The sequence below is a fragment of the Triticum aestivum genome, chromosome 2A (assembly GCF_018294505.1).
Source record: "Triticum aestivum cultivar Chinese Spring chromosome 2A, IWGSC CS RefSeq v2.1, whole genome shotgun sequence".
In the NCBI taxonomy this organism is placed as follows: Eukaryota; Viridiplantae; Streptophyta; class Magnoliopsida; order Poales; family Poaceae; genus Triticum; species Triticum aestivum.
In genome coordinates, this window is record NC_057797.1 from 674537646 (window position 1) to 674555441 (window position 17796).

At 55.2% G+C, this 17796-nt stretch overlaps 1 protein-coding gene across 1 annotated transcript; it reads right to left on the reverse strand.

The window, feature by feature from the left end:
* Window positions 1–11520: 11520 nt before the first annotated feature.
* LOC123190130 (squamosa promoter-binding-like protein 7) lies at window positions 11521–16944 on the reverse strand. The gene is made up of 3 exons (XM_044602717.1): window positions 16271–16944; window positions 15999–16126; window positions 11521–12298 (listed from the first exon to the last, which is right to left on the reverse strand). Exons 1-3 carry the CDS (start codon window positions 16720–16722, stop codon window positions 11829–11831), a joined length of 1050 nt encoding a protein of 349 aa, XP_044458652.1. The 5' UTR covers window positions 16723–16944; the 3' UTR covers window positions 11521–11828.
* Window positions 16945–17796: the final 852 nt, after the last annotated feature.

Sequence of the window (17796 nt, forward strand, 5' to 3'; positions counted from 1 at the left end):
TGACCTTCGTCTGTCGTCCTCTTGGTCTTGGTCTCGTTGCACCAATATAACAACCTTTGTCTGACGCATCGATACTCTTCGCCTGCGCTGGCCTCCTTAACACCAAAGAGGAAACAAGGACGCTGCATGCGCTGGCGCCCGCCTGGTGTCGTGCGTCATGGCTCACGTCACGAGGGCCTCATGAGGTTTACCCCGCCTTGATATCTACGCTCCTCGTGAGCCTGCCCGGCTAGGCTACTCTAGAGGAGGTCTTGCATCGTCCGCCTCGCGAGGCTTGGACCCTCGCGAGGGTCTTGGATGCCTTGTTGATGAAGATGGGCCGTACGGCCTGCTGACTCAGCCACGCCACGGGCTGCGGGCAGGCAAGTCTGGGGACCCCCATTCCCAGAACGCCGACACATGTAATTTTTCCTTGTAACATAGTGATTTTTCTCTTTTTAAAGTGCTAAGCACGTACATAACCACAAATGAGTCAATGCATGCATATACACTTATATATATAGTTATATACTATTTGTGTAAAGTACTATGTGTTTTGAGTCATAAATTTGCAAATTATTATTATGTCATTTTCAAATTCATGTCAACTTTGGTTATTATGGTATATACCGAAACCATACCGAAATAAAATAGTATATACTGAAACCGAACCGTATTTTAATTTCATACCATATTTACCGAAGTATTAATACTGTACAAACCAAAAACCGTATAAACCGAACCATGTAAACCGAATAAACCGAACGCACAGAGTGACTTTCATCCCATGGTTCATCCACCCATGCTTTTAGTCTGATTCTAAAATTTGCAACACTTTCAACTTTTGAACCAATGATCCAATTTAGAATCCGTTTGCAGATTCATGTTCATGACATTTAAATCTTTAAAAAGGATAAAATTTGAACATATCTGAACAAGTTTAAATTCAAAATTTATACCATAATGAAACTTATATGAAATGTGAGATGATACGACAATAGAACTGGAGTGAACCAATAATAAAAACATGCACAAGTGAATGTAATAAACCATAATAAAGCTTATATAAAATCTGAGATGAAAAATGGATGGATTGTGCAATGAGACAATAACGGAAACATACAAGGGGAATGTATTGATAAGTAATGAAAACATGTAAATTTGTGATGATATGGAAATGTTAGGGTTTTAAAAATATGAGAAGTGTCGGATGTGGGGTTCCGGCAAACCCTTAAGGTTCGAACACTAGGGTGCGCGCGAAGTCTTTCCTTCCTACCAATCTACGCCTTAGCTCGCTAAGATCTCGCGGACGAACTCAACGAACTCGCAACACAGAAAGACACGAGGTTTATACTGGTTCGGGACACCGTTGTGGTGCAATACCCTACTCCAGTGTGGTGGTGGTGGATTGCCTCTAGGGCTAATGATGAGCAGTACAAGGGAAGAATAGCCTCCTGAGGTTGAGGTGTTCTTGTGAGTAGGCTCTCGATTGGGTTGGATCAAGCTGAGGTGAGATGAGATGATCCCTCAGATCGTCCCCGATCCTCTCTCATCCCCCTCTACTATGGTGGCTAGCTCTAGTTATATAGGCCCTGGTCCTCTTCCCAAATATCGAGCGGGAAGGGAGCCAACAATGGCGGGCCAATTTGAAGGGGGACAACTAGTACAAGCTATCCTGACAAAAGTGGTCTTCACCTGCGAAAAGCTCTGGTGGTGACACCGTCTTGGGCTCCACGATGACCTCCTTCTGGCCGTCCTTCTGGTCTTGGTCTCGTTGCACCAATATAGCAACCTTTGCCTAATGCCTCGGTACTCTTCGCCTGCGCTGGCCTCCTTAGCACCAAAGAGGAAACAAGGACGCTGCGCGCGCTGGCGCCCGCATAGCACCCGCCTGGTGTTGTGCGTCATGGCTCACGTCACGAAGGCCTCATGAGGTTTTCCCCGCCTTGATATCTCCGCTCCTCGTGAGCCTGCCTGGCTAGGCCACTCCAGAGGAGGTCTTGCGTCGTCCGCCTCACGAGGCTTGGACCCTCGCGAGGGTCTTGGATGCCTTGTTGATGAAGATGGGTCATACGGCCTGCTGGCTTGGTCACGCCGCGGGCCGCAGGCAGGCAAGTCTGGGGACCCCCATTCCCAGGACACCGACAGTAGCCCCCGGGCCCAAGGTGCGCTCGAGCTTGGCTTCGCGGCGAAGCCAAGGGTCAAGTACACAGCGCCGTGGTCCCCAAAAGCCTGCGGCCTCGATTGACGCATGGTGGATGATTGGACGTGGGCGTCTACGCCTCCGTGGCACTCCTCCGCCACTTCTTCTCGTTGCATCTCAGTGGTCCCCGGGAGAACTCAGGGTGCGTGGGTTTCTAGGCCGTGGCTGCGACGGCAGGCGTGGGGATCAACTTCGAGCTCCCTTCATCCACGAGCGAGTTCCGTACGTGATGGATGTTTGTTGACGCAGGCGTGCTCAACCCTCTGCTCCAAGCTCCGGTGGGGCCTGCTATTCCAAACTCTGGCTGGGGTCATCAGAAGCTCACGAGCCCCTGCCTTGCCCCTGTCTGGGCCAGGCTGAGGTGGTTGAAGGACCTTGGCGTGACTGCGCCCATGGTGGTGAGGGAGTTCATCAGGCCTCGAGTTGCTCCTCTCCAGCGCCACTCTCGCCCGATGTGGGATTTGCTCAGCAGACAGGACAACATGAGGTTCAGGAGGAGGGGCTTCCTCTCGCTGCACGGTAGACAGTGCTCACGGTCCTATCAGGTGTCCCTCTGCCAGACGAGATGCCCAGGAACAACTGCATGTTGTACCGCTGGGAGAACAAAGCCACATTTGCCGCGAGCATGCCTTCCTTTGATGAGTGGGGGCTGCGCCCAGTCGGCTTCGTGGGGACCCACGAGGACCCCGTCATCGTGGTGCCCTTCTTCGCCGCCGGTGCCGGGCTCGCCCCAAGTGACGGTGCGGGGGAGCAAGCTGCGACGGAGGCCGGCGGCTCAGGTGCTGAGGAGCACATGCTGGGTGGTGATCCGAAGGCGTCGTCCTCGGGGGCCTGCGACTCCCCTCCTGAGGCGTCGGTTGCCGGGGAGATGCGACATGCGGCTCCCGAGGCTGAGGCTCCAGGAGCCTCGGGAGGTCGCAGTGGGAAGGAGCTGGGTTGTTCGTCTCAGTCGGGCTCCCCTGAGGCCATCCCTCTTGGGTCTTCTTCGGCTCCGTCGCGCACCAGCCGTCATGTCCAGCGCTTCGGTCGCCTTTGTGTGGACTTCGAGGAGCTCCGCAAGAGGAAGGGATCCGCCAGCGGAGCAACATCTTCGGGTCGTTGAAGCGACGGAAGTACATCGCTATTGACGCGTAAGTATCTTGTCGCCGTGGCTTTCTGCGTGTGCTCTTATTATCCGGACGCATGTCCTCCAGGGCTCCTTCTGCTGAAGTTGTTGCGTCTTCCGAGGGGGGCCTCCTCCTTCATCAAATCCCCCGTCGGCATTGAGCGTTCATGGCCCGCTTACTGCCCCTGGAGCAGGGGCGGTCGGAAGGGCATCCCCGCCCTTGGGACGTGCTGAGTCCGTGGTTTGGCCTCCCCTCGCCCACGGTCTGGTGTGGGGCTTGGCGGGCGTGCCCAAGACTCCTCCTCTGCTCATGAGCAGTCGCCGGCTGACCTCGGTCTTCGGTTCCTCTTCAAGCAGCGAGCCTCGATCAGCTACGCCAGCCCCCAGCCCCCAACAGGGAGGTGGCGCGCCACTTGATGCTCCACCCGCAGCCTTCGAGATGGAGGACGAGGTGAGTTGAGCATTCGAGCTCGAGCGCGGGCGCAGGTAGTCCGTCACGAGCTCTTCCAGGAGGCGATGGGCGCGATGAGCCGCCTCAGTGAAGAGCTTGCTGGTGTCGACTCGCGTCTTGAGGCTGAAGGTCTTCGGTTGGTGGAGGAGCGGCGCAAGCTGTGAGTGGCCATCAACCTTGGTCGCTATCAGCGCGACCTCGAGAACGCGAAGGCCGAGGCGTCCCTCAAGATTGCCAATGAGGCCCGCTCACGAGCTTTGGAAGAAGCTCGCGAGGCTGATTGCCGCCGGGAGGCTGCGGAGGAGCGCGCATGGGGGCTTCAGGCCTAGAGCGTGTCCCTTGAGCAGCAGGTGGAGGCACGCAGGGCCACTCTTGCATCGCTGAGGGGGATGCCTGCGGAGGAAGAGGAGGCCCGGCAACGTGAGGAGACGCTGGCCCTGGAAGCCGTTGAGCGCAGCCTCGAGCTTGAGCGACTGGAGACGAGGGAGCATCAAGTCACCCAAGCAGAAGATGTCGTCGGGGCCCGCAAAGCCGGAGTCGAGGAGGAGATCAACCGCCGGGTGGCCAAGGTTCACACAGATCTGGAAGGCATGTATGACTTGAAGCTAAAGCTCGCTGGTTAGGAGGGTGCGGGCAGGGTCGCCGCCCTCAGGCCTAGGTTGGACGAGGCCGAGAGGCATGCGGAGGCCACAGCCGCCGCCCTGGTCACGGCGCAGGCGGACTTGGCCTCCGCCCGTGCCGAGCTGCTTTCCCTCCGGAAACGAGTTGACGACGCCGAGACCGTCGCACGGCAAAACAGGGAGGAAGTGCTCCAACGCCGAACGCTGGAGCGCGAGCATGCACCTATGCTTCAAGACCTTCGGAACAAGGCCAACACCGCACTAGGTTATATCTGCGACGAGAACGCCCCGGCCCCTCACTCGAACGACTACGCCAGCCACCTGATCTTCTTCACCGAGGTGGTGACGCGCCTGGAGGCTCAATCTGCCAGAGCTCGGCAGCTTGTGGAGGAGAGGGGTCGTGGCCTGCTTCAGCACGCCTTCTCCCGTGTCTTCAGCCATCTTCTGAATGCCGACCCCGACTTCGACTTCGACGCCGCCATTGCCCCCGTACCCACGGCCGTCCAGGGCAACCTGGCGCATTGGGTAGAGTACCATGTTGATGCGTTGGTCAGGGCCTTCACCTCGGAGGATGACGCGGTGGTGGTCGTCGCGGATGAAGGTGACGTGGTCAATAACGGTGATGGGGGCGTCATCGACGGCGGCGGCAATATCGACGAAGATGATGACAACGCGAGTGACGCGTCTGCGGGTGATGTAGCGAGTGATATCTCTGGTTGATCCCTTGTTTACCTGTTGTTTCATCCTGCACGCAAAACTTGGGCGTGGCCCTTGGAAGACTTTGTAAGAGCATTTTGAGAGGGGGAGCCCCTCGTGTAAGTAAATTGTAGGTTTTACTTTCCTATGCGATGTGGGTATGTGTCCTCGTGAGCTCGTGAAGCTAGGGGTGAGCCTCCTGACGTGGTTTACCTTAGTCAGCGCCAACTTAGGGCTGGTCGTGAGACGACGAGTTCCTGAGAATCCTGCGGAGCTTATCGCCTCGTTTGAGAGGGCCCCATAAGAGGTGAGCACCAGGCGTAGTGCTAGCGCGTGCTTGACGAGTGTGCGCTCTGCGCGGTCCGGCTCGCGAGGAGCTTTGCGAGGGAAAGGCGATGGACATGAGTCCCAAACCAAATGAGATCTAGAAGGCAAGAAATGGCTCGAACGAGAAAAGGCACCCCTCGCGCACATCGATAAAAATTCAGCTTCAACTTAAATCCAGATCCAGAAAGCAAAGCCACAAAAGGAGAGATCCAAAGCAAAAGGCCGCGTCTGGCACCTAGTCTAGTCTTCGGGTCTTCAAGTCTTCTCACCAGCGTGGAGCTAAGTGCTACCACTAGGTGTGGGAGGGAGCCCCAGGGCCTGAGGCCGGCGCTCCTGAGACTCTGGGGCGTGTACATCCCCAACTCATTATTACATGAGAGTGTCATGGGCGGCGAGCTTCACAGCCACCGGGCCTTCTTCATAGGTACTAGTGTTGCTTCATATCGCCAGTCGAGGGCCCCGCCTTGCGCCACCCTCGACCTCCTTTGAGCCGACCGGTCACCAGGACGACACAAAGGAGGGAAAGGGGACGCCAGCGGTTCCCTCGGCGACCACGGGTCCTCTGCCGGGGGAAGGGTTGTCAAAGCCACCCCGACAGAGGGCCTACCTCCGGGTCCCTGGTTTCGTGTACCTTGGGGAGGGGCCTTGCTCCTGGCTCCCTCCCGACGGCCCACAGCGTGTCTACCTTGTTGGAACGGGTGCCACAGTGCCAGGGTCGTCGATCGACGCTGCAACCTGATTCATCTGCAGCCCAGGGTTAGCATAAGCTTGTTCCTGAGAGATTAGCGGTACCCTGTAGTAGTCGTTGTCGGCGCGATCGTTGTGGCTCTCCGTTGGTTCTTGGAAGGCTTCGACTCCTAGCGCCCTCTTCCCAATCTTCTCCAATGAACGAGCCAGGGTCGTCCTCTGGTGCGTAGGTCCATCATGCGGGGCACGTAGGCTTCCGGGGCCGTCACCCCGAACACCTCGCCCTGGTGCCCCACGCTCCATGTTGCTCGACCCATCGTGGCGCCCTGGGGATGACTGTACGGCATCCGGCTGGGACCGTGGGGGGCGACGCTTGCGCCCGTGCCCGCCGCGGGCGGCATGGGGGAGTCGGAGCCCCCTACGCCGCCGGCCATGCTAATGTTGACAAAGCCCCCGGGCGTAGTTGATGGCGCGCTGATGTGGTAAAGTTCGCCGCGCGGCCCAGCAGTGGCTTGGGGAGGAAGTCGGTAGCAGAAGGGTGGTGCTCCCGACGCCGCTGCGTCCAGCAGCTCGGCAACACGCTCCAGCAGTGTGTCTCGACCGCTTTCCATCAGCCTGCACTGTAGCAGCTCCCTTGCCATGGTGAGCGCTGCCCGCATGTTTGCTTGCTCCCGCCGTGAGTGCGGTGCCGTTGCTGCGGCATGGCTCGCCGCTCTTGCGGCGGCCCGTACCTGCCGTGGGGTGAGGGTGGACGACGCCTGGCCGTGCCGCCCGCACCTGGCGGAGTTTGGCGACGCCCGTGCCGCCTGGAGTGCGGGATCGAGACCTTCATGGGCAGGCGGCACTGCCCTGGCTGGCCAGGCTGCCCAGCGGTCGGAGGCGGCCCTGAGTCACCGGACATCGTGGCAGAGGAGCGTTGACGAGCTGGCTGGTGGAGGAGGAGCTCCGGCACACCCCTACCCGGCGCGCCAAATGTCAGATGTGGGGTTCCGGCAAACCCTTAAGGTTCGAACACTAGGGTGCGCGCGAAGTCTTTCCTTCCTACCAATCTACGCCCTAGCTCGCTAAGATCTCGCGGACGAACTCGACGAACTCGCAACATAGAAAGACACGAGGTTTATACTGGTTCGGGCCACCGTTGTGGTGTAATACCCTACTCCAGTGTGGTGGTGGTGGATTGCCTCTAGGGCTGATGATGAGCAGTACAAGGAAAGAACAGCCTCCTTAGGTTGAGGTGTTCTTGTGAGTAGGCTCTTGATCGGGTTGGATCAAGCAGAGATGAGATGAGATGATCCCTCAGATCGTCCCCGATCCTCTCTCATCCCCCTCTACTATGGTGGTTAGCTCTACTTATATAGGCCCTGGTCCTCTTCCCAAATATCGAGCGGGAAGGGAGCCAACAATGGCGGGCCAATTTGAAGGGGGGCAGCTAGTAGCTATCCTGACAAAAGTGGTATTCTCCCGTGAAAAGCTCTGGTAGTGACGCCGTCTTAGGCTCCACGATGACCTCCGTCTGGCCGTCCTTCTGGCCTTGGTCTCGTTGCACCCATATAGCAACCTTTGCCTGATGCCTCGGCACTCTTCGCCTGCGCTGGCCTACTTAGCACCAAAGAGGAAACAAGGACGCTGCGTGCGCTGGCGCCCGCCTGGTGTCGTGCGTCATGGCTCACGTCACGAAGGCCTCGTGAGGTTTGCCCCGCCTTGATATCTCCGCTCCTCGTGAGCCTGCCTGGCTAGGCCACTCCAGAGGAGGTCTTGTGCCGTCCGCCTCGCGGGGCTTGGACCCTCGCGAGGGTCTTGGATGCCTTGTTGATGAAGATGGGCCGTACGGCCTGCTGGCTTGGTCACGCCGCGGGCCGCAGGCAGGCAAATCTGGGGACCCCCTTTCCCAGGATGCCGACAAGAAGAGAACACTTTTAGTGCCCAGTCCAACCATGAAAGATAATTTAATAAAACGATATAAAACTTATTGAAAGCTTCAAAAATAGAAATGGAACCTGAAAGAAATAGTACTTAAAGCCGGAATAGAAATGTAGCGAAACACTGTGATGGAAAAAATAATGAAACATGTAAAAATACGACGAAACACACATGTAATAGTTTCGTATAAGTTTCAATATGGTTTCATAATTTTATTTTTGTTTGTATTCAAAAATGTTCAAATTTGATCTTGTTTCACAGATTTAAATATTGTGAATATATACTAATATTCAAACTGTTTGTCAATCGGATATTTGGTTCGAAAGCTAAAATTTGTACAAATTATATAATCAAATTGAAAAGTGTGGGTGGGTGGGATGTAACTCTGTTGTGGGTTGGTTCAAAAAATGTCATACTACCTTTTAACTACAAAATATACGGATGGGAACGTTTGGCTCTCGGGTGTAATTACACCTGAATTTAAAAACAAAATTAGTAATTAGTAAGAAAGTAAAAAAACTGAAACTTTTTGCAAACAAAGTAGATTTATTGTTGCACCCGTCTATAAACTTTCACGAAGAAATGACTATCATGTTGTTGTGGACGTAAAGAAACTAATTTGTTGCTATATACGTCATAGTGTCCACACTATTGGCAGAGAATATTTGTCATATTTGTCAGAATATTTTTGTACGCCAGAAACGACATCTCAAGTTTTTCTTTTGACGTGAAGCTCAAGTTTGTTGGTTGGAACGTTTTGACGTTTTTATGAATTTTCAAAAAATAAAATACGTAACCAGGTGTAAATACGGACCATGTTCCAAAGGGCATTTTCCCAAAACATACCCTGTAGTCAATTTGTTGTTGACCTCCTCGCTAGCTGTCTCACAGGTCATAGAGAGAAGATAGTATGGTGTACATAGGTCACACAATCCATAGTACAGCAATACATAATATGTATCCCATATGTGTACATGCACATAAGGTGTGCATGAAGGACCCTGGTAGAAACCGGTTCCGCTAGAAAATCCTTATCCCCACTAGTCAGTCTTATTGCCAACATGTATCCTTTTTTTGGCAAACAATAATCTTCAAAGAGAGGGGAAGTGCTAACTGAAGTAAGCAAAGCCCTTAGAGAAAGAGCATAGATCGTGACAAAAATCCACAATGGTTGTGTTGAGCTGCATGAAGAGACTGCCTTTGAAATCATAAAGTACTTTTACTCCACTAGGAACGGACTGAGTAGTGATTCTTTGCGCTTTTTGCCAGGACAAATACGTCTTAGTCCTAGCTAATCTGCCGAATAAACGAAGATACTATCAAATTAGTCGTGCAGTTCAACCAACCAAAGTTTTGATTGAATTTTCAAACCAACCAAATATATGGCAAATTTGTATTCTATTTCTTCAGGCCAACTCCACCGCGCGACCCCATTTTGTCCGGTCCCGTCCGTTTGGGGTAAAACGGACAAATGGGGCGGCCCAGCGCGCGACGGCCCGGACTCATCTGGTCCGTTTTATGTACGGGCCGACCCATTTCGAGCGCAAATTTGCGCCGGTTTGGGTCGCCGCGGACAGCGAACGGACGCTTCGAACCTCCGCGTCGAGGCCATGTGGCAGGCGGCCACCTACCTCCCACCCGCCAACATAAATGCGCATGGTCGGGTGGCCCCACCTGTCATCCGCACAGCGAAGGGTCGCCGTCCTTCTTAAATGGAAGGCCGTGGATCGGTCGTCGTCCACAGTTCCCACTCCGGCCCCTCTCTGCCCCCTCGAAACCCGACACCCTCGAAACCCTTTGGAAGCACAACCGCAAGGGGAAGCACGACCGCGAGGCCGGCACCTCCTCGGGACGCCGCCGCGGCTCCGTTAAGAAGGAGGAGCCCGCATCACCGCCGCGCTCCTCCATTCGAGCCCCCTCGCCTGTCCCCTTCACTATCGCTTCTAGGGCCGCCGGCGAGCGCAACCGGCAGTACCTGGCCGTGGATGTGTGCTGGCGGTACTGGGAGACGAGGACACCGGTCCCGTCGAGCGACGTGCACCTCCCCAACAACTGGCACCTCTCCGCGGACCGGGTCCCCATCCCGCCGGTGCCAGCGAGCGGCCGTGCCTGGTGCGATGAGATCGAGCGTTGCCGCCGCCTCCTCCCCGACGACCTATTCGACGGCGAGAGGTACGCCCCCGACTTTGTCCTGTGGGACACTTGGCTCCAGGACGAGCATGACGTGCGGCGCGCGTCCTACTTCGTCGGCACAGTGTCGAGGCCGCGGCGGCCACGTCGGGAGGTGCGCGGGCGTACGCGGGTGCGCGGCCTGACGCCCACGCCGTCGCCTTCCTCATCTCCGTCACCACCTCCACCTCCTCGCATGACAGCGGAGGAGGAGGCCCGGCTCATGGCCTGTGTCATGGAGGACTCCATGCACATGCACGGTGAGCGCCAATGGCCGGGCCTCAAGGAGATGATGGCCCTGTCTGCGGCCGGCAACGTCGCCATCCCCGAGCTGCAGATGCTGCCGAAGGAGGAGGTGATGGAGGAGCCGCCGGTGGCCGCCTTCCACCCGGGCCTCGTTGGCCATGGGTGGAGCTGGTCCTGCACAGCGAAGCAGATGGCGGCCGCCGTGGGGGGCAACTGGTGCCCCACGCCGCCGTGGTCGCCGGAGCGCAACGCCTCGCCTCAGGAGGAGGTGGTGCAGGCACCGGCCACCTTCCAGCCCGCCGCCCCCGTGCACCGTGGACCGCCGGCCCATCTCTGGACGCCGCCGGACTACGTCGACCTCTGCAGCTATGAAGACGACACCGGCGGCCACTGAAGACGGCGACAGCGACGGCCAGGGCATGGACAGGCACGGCAGCAGTGCGCAAGCGGCTTTTTTTATTTTGTTTTTATGTTAATTATGGAACTGTGCCGTTTAAGTGCGGCATTAAACTGGACCGTTTTGTGGCCGTGACCTTTATATATGTTTTAAGTTTTTTTAAGTGCGTTAATTTACCTTTTTAGGCATTTTATTTAAGTTTTTTGTTTTTTTAATCACGTGCACCCCGGACATGATTTGAGATGCGGATGTGCGCTGGGCACACCCACAACCCAACGGACAAACGCGGACATGGCCGAACACATCACCGTCCCAAGTGGACAAAATCCGGTCAAACCGGACGTTCGTTTAGGGTCGCGCAATGAAGTTGCCCTCAGTACCCTATTCGGTATGGATAGCAAGTAGCAAGCACAAGCCCTGCCTCTGAACATTGACAGCCGACAAACTTCCCCCGAGTGTGCCGCGGATCGAGAGGATCTGGGAAATGCGCCAAGCTAGTGCACATAGGCCACACCTTTCTTCTAGAAGCTTTAGATAATCGATGAATGATTCGGTGAGGTCAGATCGATAGGTTCCCATGGACCAGCGGTCACGAAAGGAGAGGATGGCGAGTGGTTGTCACGGCAGCACATTCCGAACATTGGTCGTGTGGTGTAAGTTGCGATGACACACGAGGCCGACAGCCAACCATATGCTGTACTGCGTCCCGACCGGAGCTTCTGTGATGGATGCAACTTTTCCATTCAGTTCACCCCGCGTCTACAGAGAAACAAGAATGACAGCATGCAAGACCGCCCGCCCGCCCATGATCTCGAATTAACCCAAGCTGGAGTTCAGGACCAGAATTTACTTGGGGCGCTTTGCCGGGGGAGAAGAAAAGAAGGGGATGCAGCTAGCACCCGCTACAAGACAGACAGTACACTGTTGTCCAACTCAAGTTGATTGCACGGTCGACACAACGACCAAAGCCCCAGCCGCGCCCATGCTGCGTACTACTCCGGTATACGTACTTGCACCATGTGGCGAGCTCAGACGGCGTGGGCGCCCTGCAGGGGCGTCCACACGCCCGAGCTACGGCCCGCGTCGCCGTCCTCGGCTGGCCTGCCCTGCGCCATGGGCCGGAACGGCAGGCCCGCCGTGCCGGGCGCCTGCATGAGGTCGAGCGTGACGTGCCCCGCCCCCGCCGGAAGAGGAGCTCCCTGGTCATGGCCTGGCGGGGCCTGCTGGTGCGCTTGGTGCCAGGCGGGCGCCATCTCTGCCGCGGCCGGCCGGGCGGCCGAGCGCTGGGGGAAGAAGTGGCACGCCAGGAGCGCCGCGCGGTTCTCGGCGATGAGCTCGTCCAGCGCGGCGCTGCTGGAGCGGGCGGAGAATGCGTCGCCGGGCGTCGTCGGGACTAGCCAGGGGGCGGCTCTGGCCGATGACAGAAGAGAGAGAGCACCAGCCGGGGACGTCGGCAGGCCAACGTACGGCGCGAAGCCGTGCACCAACGACGCCACCCCTGCAACAATTAAGCGAGCTTATTAGTTGCATGCAAACTACTGTATATATACCGAAAGATAGACTCCTTCCTTGCTAGTGCAGATCAGGCTACGAGACGCACGATGTCCAGTTGTGTTTTGAACTGCAAAATCCAAAAGGTTTCGGCATGTTTGTGAGTTCGTCCTCGTCATTTGCGCTGGAAATTAACTCGAGTGCTACCTAGACGGCTACCAGGTTGGTCTGCACCAGTAGACGATGACTGCAGCTTTTGTCCACAGACATCACAAAAACCCTAGTGAAACACGACATGTACGTACGTGTAAAGGTGGGAATCAAGATTTGGTCACTGTTTCGCCAACCTGATGCAAAGTAATTCTCCTCCTCAGTGACTTGTGGGAAACTAAATAACTGCAGGATTACCAAGCTTCGTATCACATGTACCGTGTGAAAGAACACGCTGATGCAGGTCTGGCCCTTCTCCAACTGTTCCAGGATACCTTATCTGTCGAAAACCAGGAGCGCCGGGACATTATTCTGTTTTTTTTTCAGATTCGCTTATTTTCATGCTTAGTATCATAGTATGAAGATGCACAGCAGCTTCCCGCAAGAAAAAAAAAAAGAAGAAAAAGAAGAAGAAGCACAGTAGCTGAAGAAGTTTTGTCAGGATGACGTCCGTGATCTTAATTTGATTCGCGCACATTGATCATTGTTCCAACACAGGAGCATACAGCCTATCCCACTGTGTTATAATTGGAATGACTATGGCTCGGTCGACTTAGAAATAGTTACTTTTTGGTCAGCCGTTGGTAATAATCAGATCAAAATTGCCTATCCCTTTGGTAATTTCAGAAATCTTGAAGTGTGATAAGGTTGTTCTGGTAGTTGCTTAGAAATACTTGTTTCTCAATCGAAACTGCAAAATGATAATACCATAGGATCTTAATAATCACCTATCTTTGTGTATGTCCAAGCATAGAATAAGCATGTTGGTTTACAATGTTTCCTGCTTGCGCTTCCCAAGTGGGATCTTTGCGGCCATTGCTTTGGGAGCAAATTGAACGTTGTAGGTGTTTCTAACAACAAGGAGACCTTTTTTTTTGCTCTGTAGGAAAAGTAGAGAAAAAACATAGGAACAACAAATTTTCCTTTGGTGGCAATGGCATCCATTTGATTCAAATGAACGAGGCAAAGAAAAACAATAGGGGTTCTCACTTAACCTCATGATTACTAGCTACATTTCTCTTCGGGACTCTTTTTAGAACATTTTTTACATGAAGAATCAGAAAAGTGTTGGCGAAATAGCATGAGAAATTTATATTTAATTGTGGTCTAACTTTGATTTGACCATGTTTATTAGGATGTCTCTGTATTTCCTATTCCCCCGAATCAGACACACAAATCCACAAAGTTATAGTGTTTTGTTGTTCATATACATTCCTATCAAGGAGGCGCGAAAAGAAATCGATGACGTGCAGAAGTATTATTTATAAAGCTGTTAGACAAACTATTTCCTCAGTTCACAAATATAGAATGTTCTAACTTTTTTGTGAATCAAATGTGTATAGTCTAAATTGAAATATCTAAAACATCTTATATTTGTGAACGAGGGAGTGGTATCCATATATTATTGGACTTGAATCATTTGTTTATCCATTATCTATATACCTAAACTCTAAACCCATTCTTTATATCGAATTAATTTCAATCAACTACATAAGGAAAAGACCCTGATTAACTATATAAGGAAAATCGGTATTTACTTCGAAGCAACTTCGAAGTCCACATGCATCAGTGATTTACAAAGTATAACGAATAACACTGTTTGTGTACACGATGTATGCTAGCACGGTACAGAGAGCACTTGAACTTTAGAGACAAGCAGAGCAGACTCTAAGTCTGAACTCTGAAGATCAGGGAAAGTACGTATACCATACTATACGCCAGGCTAACTAAAGTAAGCGCGACTACATATTTGATCGGCACCAGTTAACTGATTCGCCTGTTAATGATATTATTACTGTCTGCAGATCCTCACCAGCAATTATACCTGGATACTAAACCCTAAAAAGATCTCCTGATCCCACACAGCTAACAACTGGAGTAGTACAAACTTTGTACTACAAAGAGTATCTTCGAAGCCGTGGCGCATTTTCCTCTTGACAGTAGTACGACCGCTACTACGCTAGGTATGTATTCCTATATGTAACTGTATGGGTTTGACCGAGTACCTTCAGAATCTGGCGGTCTTTTTGTACTGCCTCTAGGCCATATCTCCAATGCACAGTGCCCTTAATAAGTCACCATTCTGGTAGTAGTATAACGCACAAATGGTGTACATAGTACCAGTGGCGGCGCCAGGATTTGCCGACGCCCCAGGCGAGAAACCAAAGGCTAAAAACTACCCCAAAAAAAACTCCAGTTTGAAGGCATACTATAGATGTCCTGTTCCAAAAAGAATTCAATGTCCTGTAACATTATATAGAAACAATTTACTAAATGTCAAATTTAGTTTCCAAATCTAATAAGAATCTAACAAACAGTGGCATCAAGCAACAACGGTGTCATCTAGCAACCGACAAAATTCATCATCAAACAGTAGCATCTGCAAACACAAATTGGGGTTTCGAAATTGGATAAGCTACGATACCTTTGCTCTTTCCGGCTTGCTGTAGTCTGCTGAGGAAAGAGGCGCCTCCTGAGAAGGGCCACCTCGCCGGCAGTTCGCCGGGGTTGCTGCCTCGCCGGACAGGGCAGCAGCCCACAACGGAGGTGATTGAAGAGGATTGAAGGGAGGCGGGCATGCAGCTGGATAGGCAGCAGAGTAGCAGAAGGGGACTGGGGGGCGGGCTGGATAGGCAGCACGAGGACGGCGGGCGGCGCCGGCGGGCAGGGACGTGGCCACCGACCACGCCTAGGGTTCGTCAAGTTGGGGGAAGGGCGGCGGACAGGTTCGGTCCAAACTCCTGGTCGTGAGTAGCGCACGCACAGCCAGCGAAAAGGCACTGGCCTGGACGGTTGGGCCAGTTGGCCTAGGCTGCCTGGGATTAGAGTGGGCTGCGCCCCAGGCCAAACATTTTTTTCCGTATATATGGGCCGAGAAAATTTCCCACGCCCCAGGCAATGGCCTGGGCTGCCTGGGGCCCAGATCCGCCCATGCATAGTACTACACTGTACTAGCATCTATCAGTAACCGTATATCGATGCCATTTCTTCAATAACTAGCGCCAGTACGTTACTGAATACCCAACAGTGGCGTGCGGCATCGCAGCCACTGTCGTGTGGCCAACAGCCGCTGGGGCGCTCCTGTACGTGGTCATATGCACGGTCGGCCTTGCATGCCAGTGCCAAGCTAGCCAACACGGCCTACCCAAGCGGGCAGAGGCAGGGCGCGTAAATGCGCACATTAAATCGCGAGTGTTTATTTGCTTTGCTGCACCCGTCTCACGCATCCCGAGAGCTTTTTTCCTGTCCCTACGCGCACCTGCTGCAGATCTCCCCTTGTTTCCCGGCATCAAACCACTCTACTCCCTCTTATCCCCTGCCGGTTTTGCTTAGTACTACTACTAAGAGTAGCTACTCCTGCGTCTATCAGCCGGCCTTAACGATGGTTCTTCTCTGTGTAATCACTCTTACCTGCCGTACTCTGTCACGCTGAGACCGCGCTAGAAGTCTAGAACAGCTCGCGCTAATGGAGGTGGGGGAGTAATGGCGTGGATTACCGTGTGCGTGCGCAGAGCCCCTGGCCATGGCGTCGCTGGCGTTGCTCTTCCGGCGCCGCTCGTTGTGGCCGGCAAGCCGCCGCCGGCAGCTCCGCTTGGCGTCGTCGAACTCCGCCATCGCGTGGAAGCTGCACGCATTGTATACGCAGAGCAGAGAGTCAACGCTAGCGCATGAGAGAGACTCCGCACGCACGTACGTACGAGTACGTGAAGTGTGGATCTAGCTACGGCTAGCACAAGTCGGGGGTGTGGGTAAGAAAGAATTCACGTACCGGCTGCATTGCTGGCAGAAGCGCTGCTCGGCGCCGTGCACGATGACCCTGGGCGCCTTGGAGTGCGCCTCGCACACCTTGTGCCGCCGGTGGTACTCCTTGGCCCCCGCCAGCGCCATGTGGCACCCTTCCACCTGGCACCTCGGCATGGCCGCCGTTGCCGCCGCCCCGGCCGCCTTCTCCTTCCTCTTGCCCTCCACCGCGGCACGCCCGCCGCCGCCTCCGCTCCCGTCGACCTGAGCCACAGCCACCTGGCCGCCGGGCAAGGAGCACGGGCGCTTCCCCAGCTTGAGGCTAGTGAGCTCCTGCTGCATGTGCTGCTGCTGCTGGCTAGCCACCCCCGGCGGCGGCAGGAAATGCTGCGGGTACGCAGCCGAGGCGGCGGGCGCCCACTGCACCCCGAGATCCCAGGCCAGTGTCGCTCTCGACCTAGCGTCGCCGTCTCCTTCCATGTCCTTGCTGCAACGGAACACGCGCGCCGTTCCTCCGGCCAGCAGGGAAACCCGCGGTGGCTAGGCTGAAACCGTTGCGGCCGGCAAGTAAACGAGCAAGTGGAAATGGCGGCGACGGCAGCGGCTCCTGCTGTAAGTAAGTACAGGCAGAGGTAGGTTATCCCACTGGCGCTTGGCGCTGGCGCCGATATAAAAGCTAGGAAAGGCCGCTCGCGAGGCGAAGCGAGCTCCCCAGGGAGGAGCAGCGCACTGGTGGCTGGTCTGGAAGGCACGGCAGCGCCGTACTGACAGGTGGGATCTGCCCGCAGAGGCAGCTGGCCGCTGGCAGGCAGCAGGAGTGTGCTCGTACTACGCCACTGTAGCCTGCTGCGAGTAGGCGGTCTACGACCCCGGCTCGTGACAGCGCAGGGCCCGTCGCCACATGGATGGGCGTCATTGAGGGGTTCAATCCGCGGCGGGACCCGGCCCCCATGAGGACATGACTGCCACCACCGCATCGAAAGCCGCGCGCGGCGCGACAACACGAACTGCTCCTCCTTCCTGGCCTCACCACCTGCCCGGCCTTTATTCACTGGGGGGGTGGGACCACGTTATCCCCGGTCAAGTCCAGGCCCACCCGTCGGCGAGCGGCGTGGCAGCCTGGCGCGGGAAGCGAGGGTGGCGGCCCTCCCACTTGCACAAAGATGCCATATCCGGAACTGGACGCCACCATGCCCCGCGTACCAGCTTTACCACGCGCCCTCCCACTGGCCGGTGGGACTGGGTGAATCGGGCCCCACCTGTCATGGAGAGCAAGTTGAAAGCCGCCGTGACGGGGCGGTGAGGGGGAAAAAGCCTGCGCAGCAGAGCGGGGTGTACATGCATGCAGCGGGGCGGGCAGGGCGGGCCCGGTACGTGGCGTGGTCCGGCCTGGCAGTGTCAGTGGGCGTGGCGTGGCGGAGGCCCTATTGGCTGGGGAACGGGGGGTATGTCTGTGCTTTGGGGGAAATAATAGCGCCGTGCTGGGTGTTGGGGGCGCGACGCACGGGTACGGGTACGCCCAGTTTGGCCTTTCCCGTGCGCATTCCCTGCGAG

Excerpts from the sequence above, each read along its gene's own strand:
- LOC123190130 (XM_044602717.1), bottom strand. The coding sequence starts at position 16,722 with ATGGAAGGAGACGGCGACGCTAGGTCGAGAGCGACACTGGCCTGGGAT. Across the intron at positions 16,127-16,270 it reads TTCTGCCAGCAATGCAGCCG|CTTCCACGCGATGGCGGAGT; the intron begins GTACGTGAATTC and ends CAATGCGTGCAG. Across the intron at positions 12,299-15,998 it reads GGGCTCTGCGCACGCACACG|GGGTGGCGTCGTTGGTGCAC; the intron begins GTAATCCACGCC and ends TAATTGTTGCAG.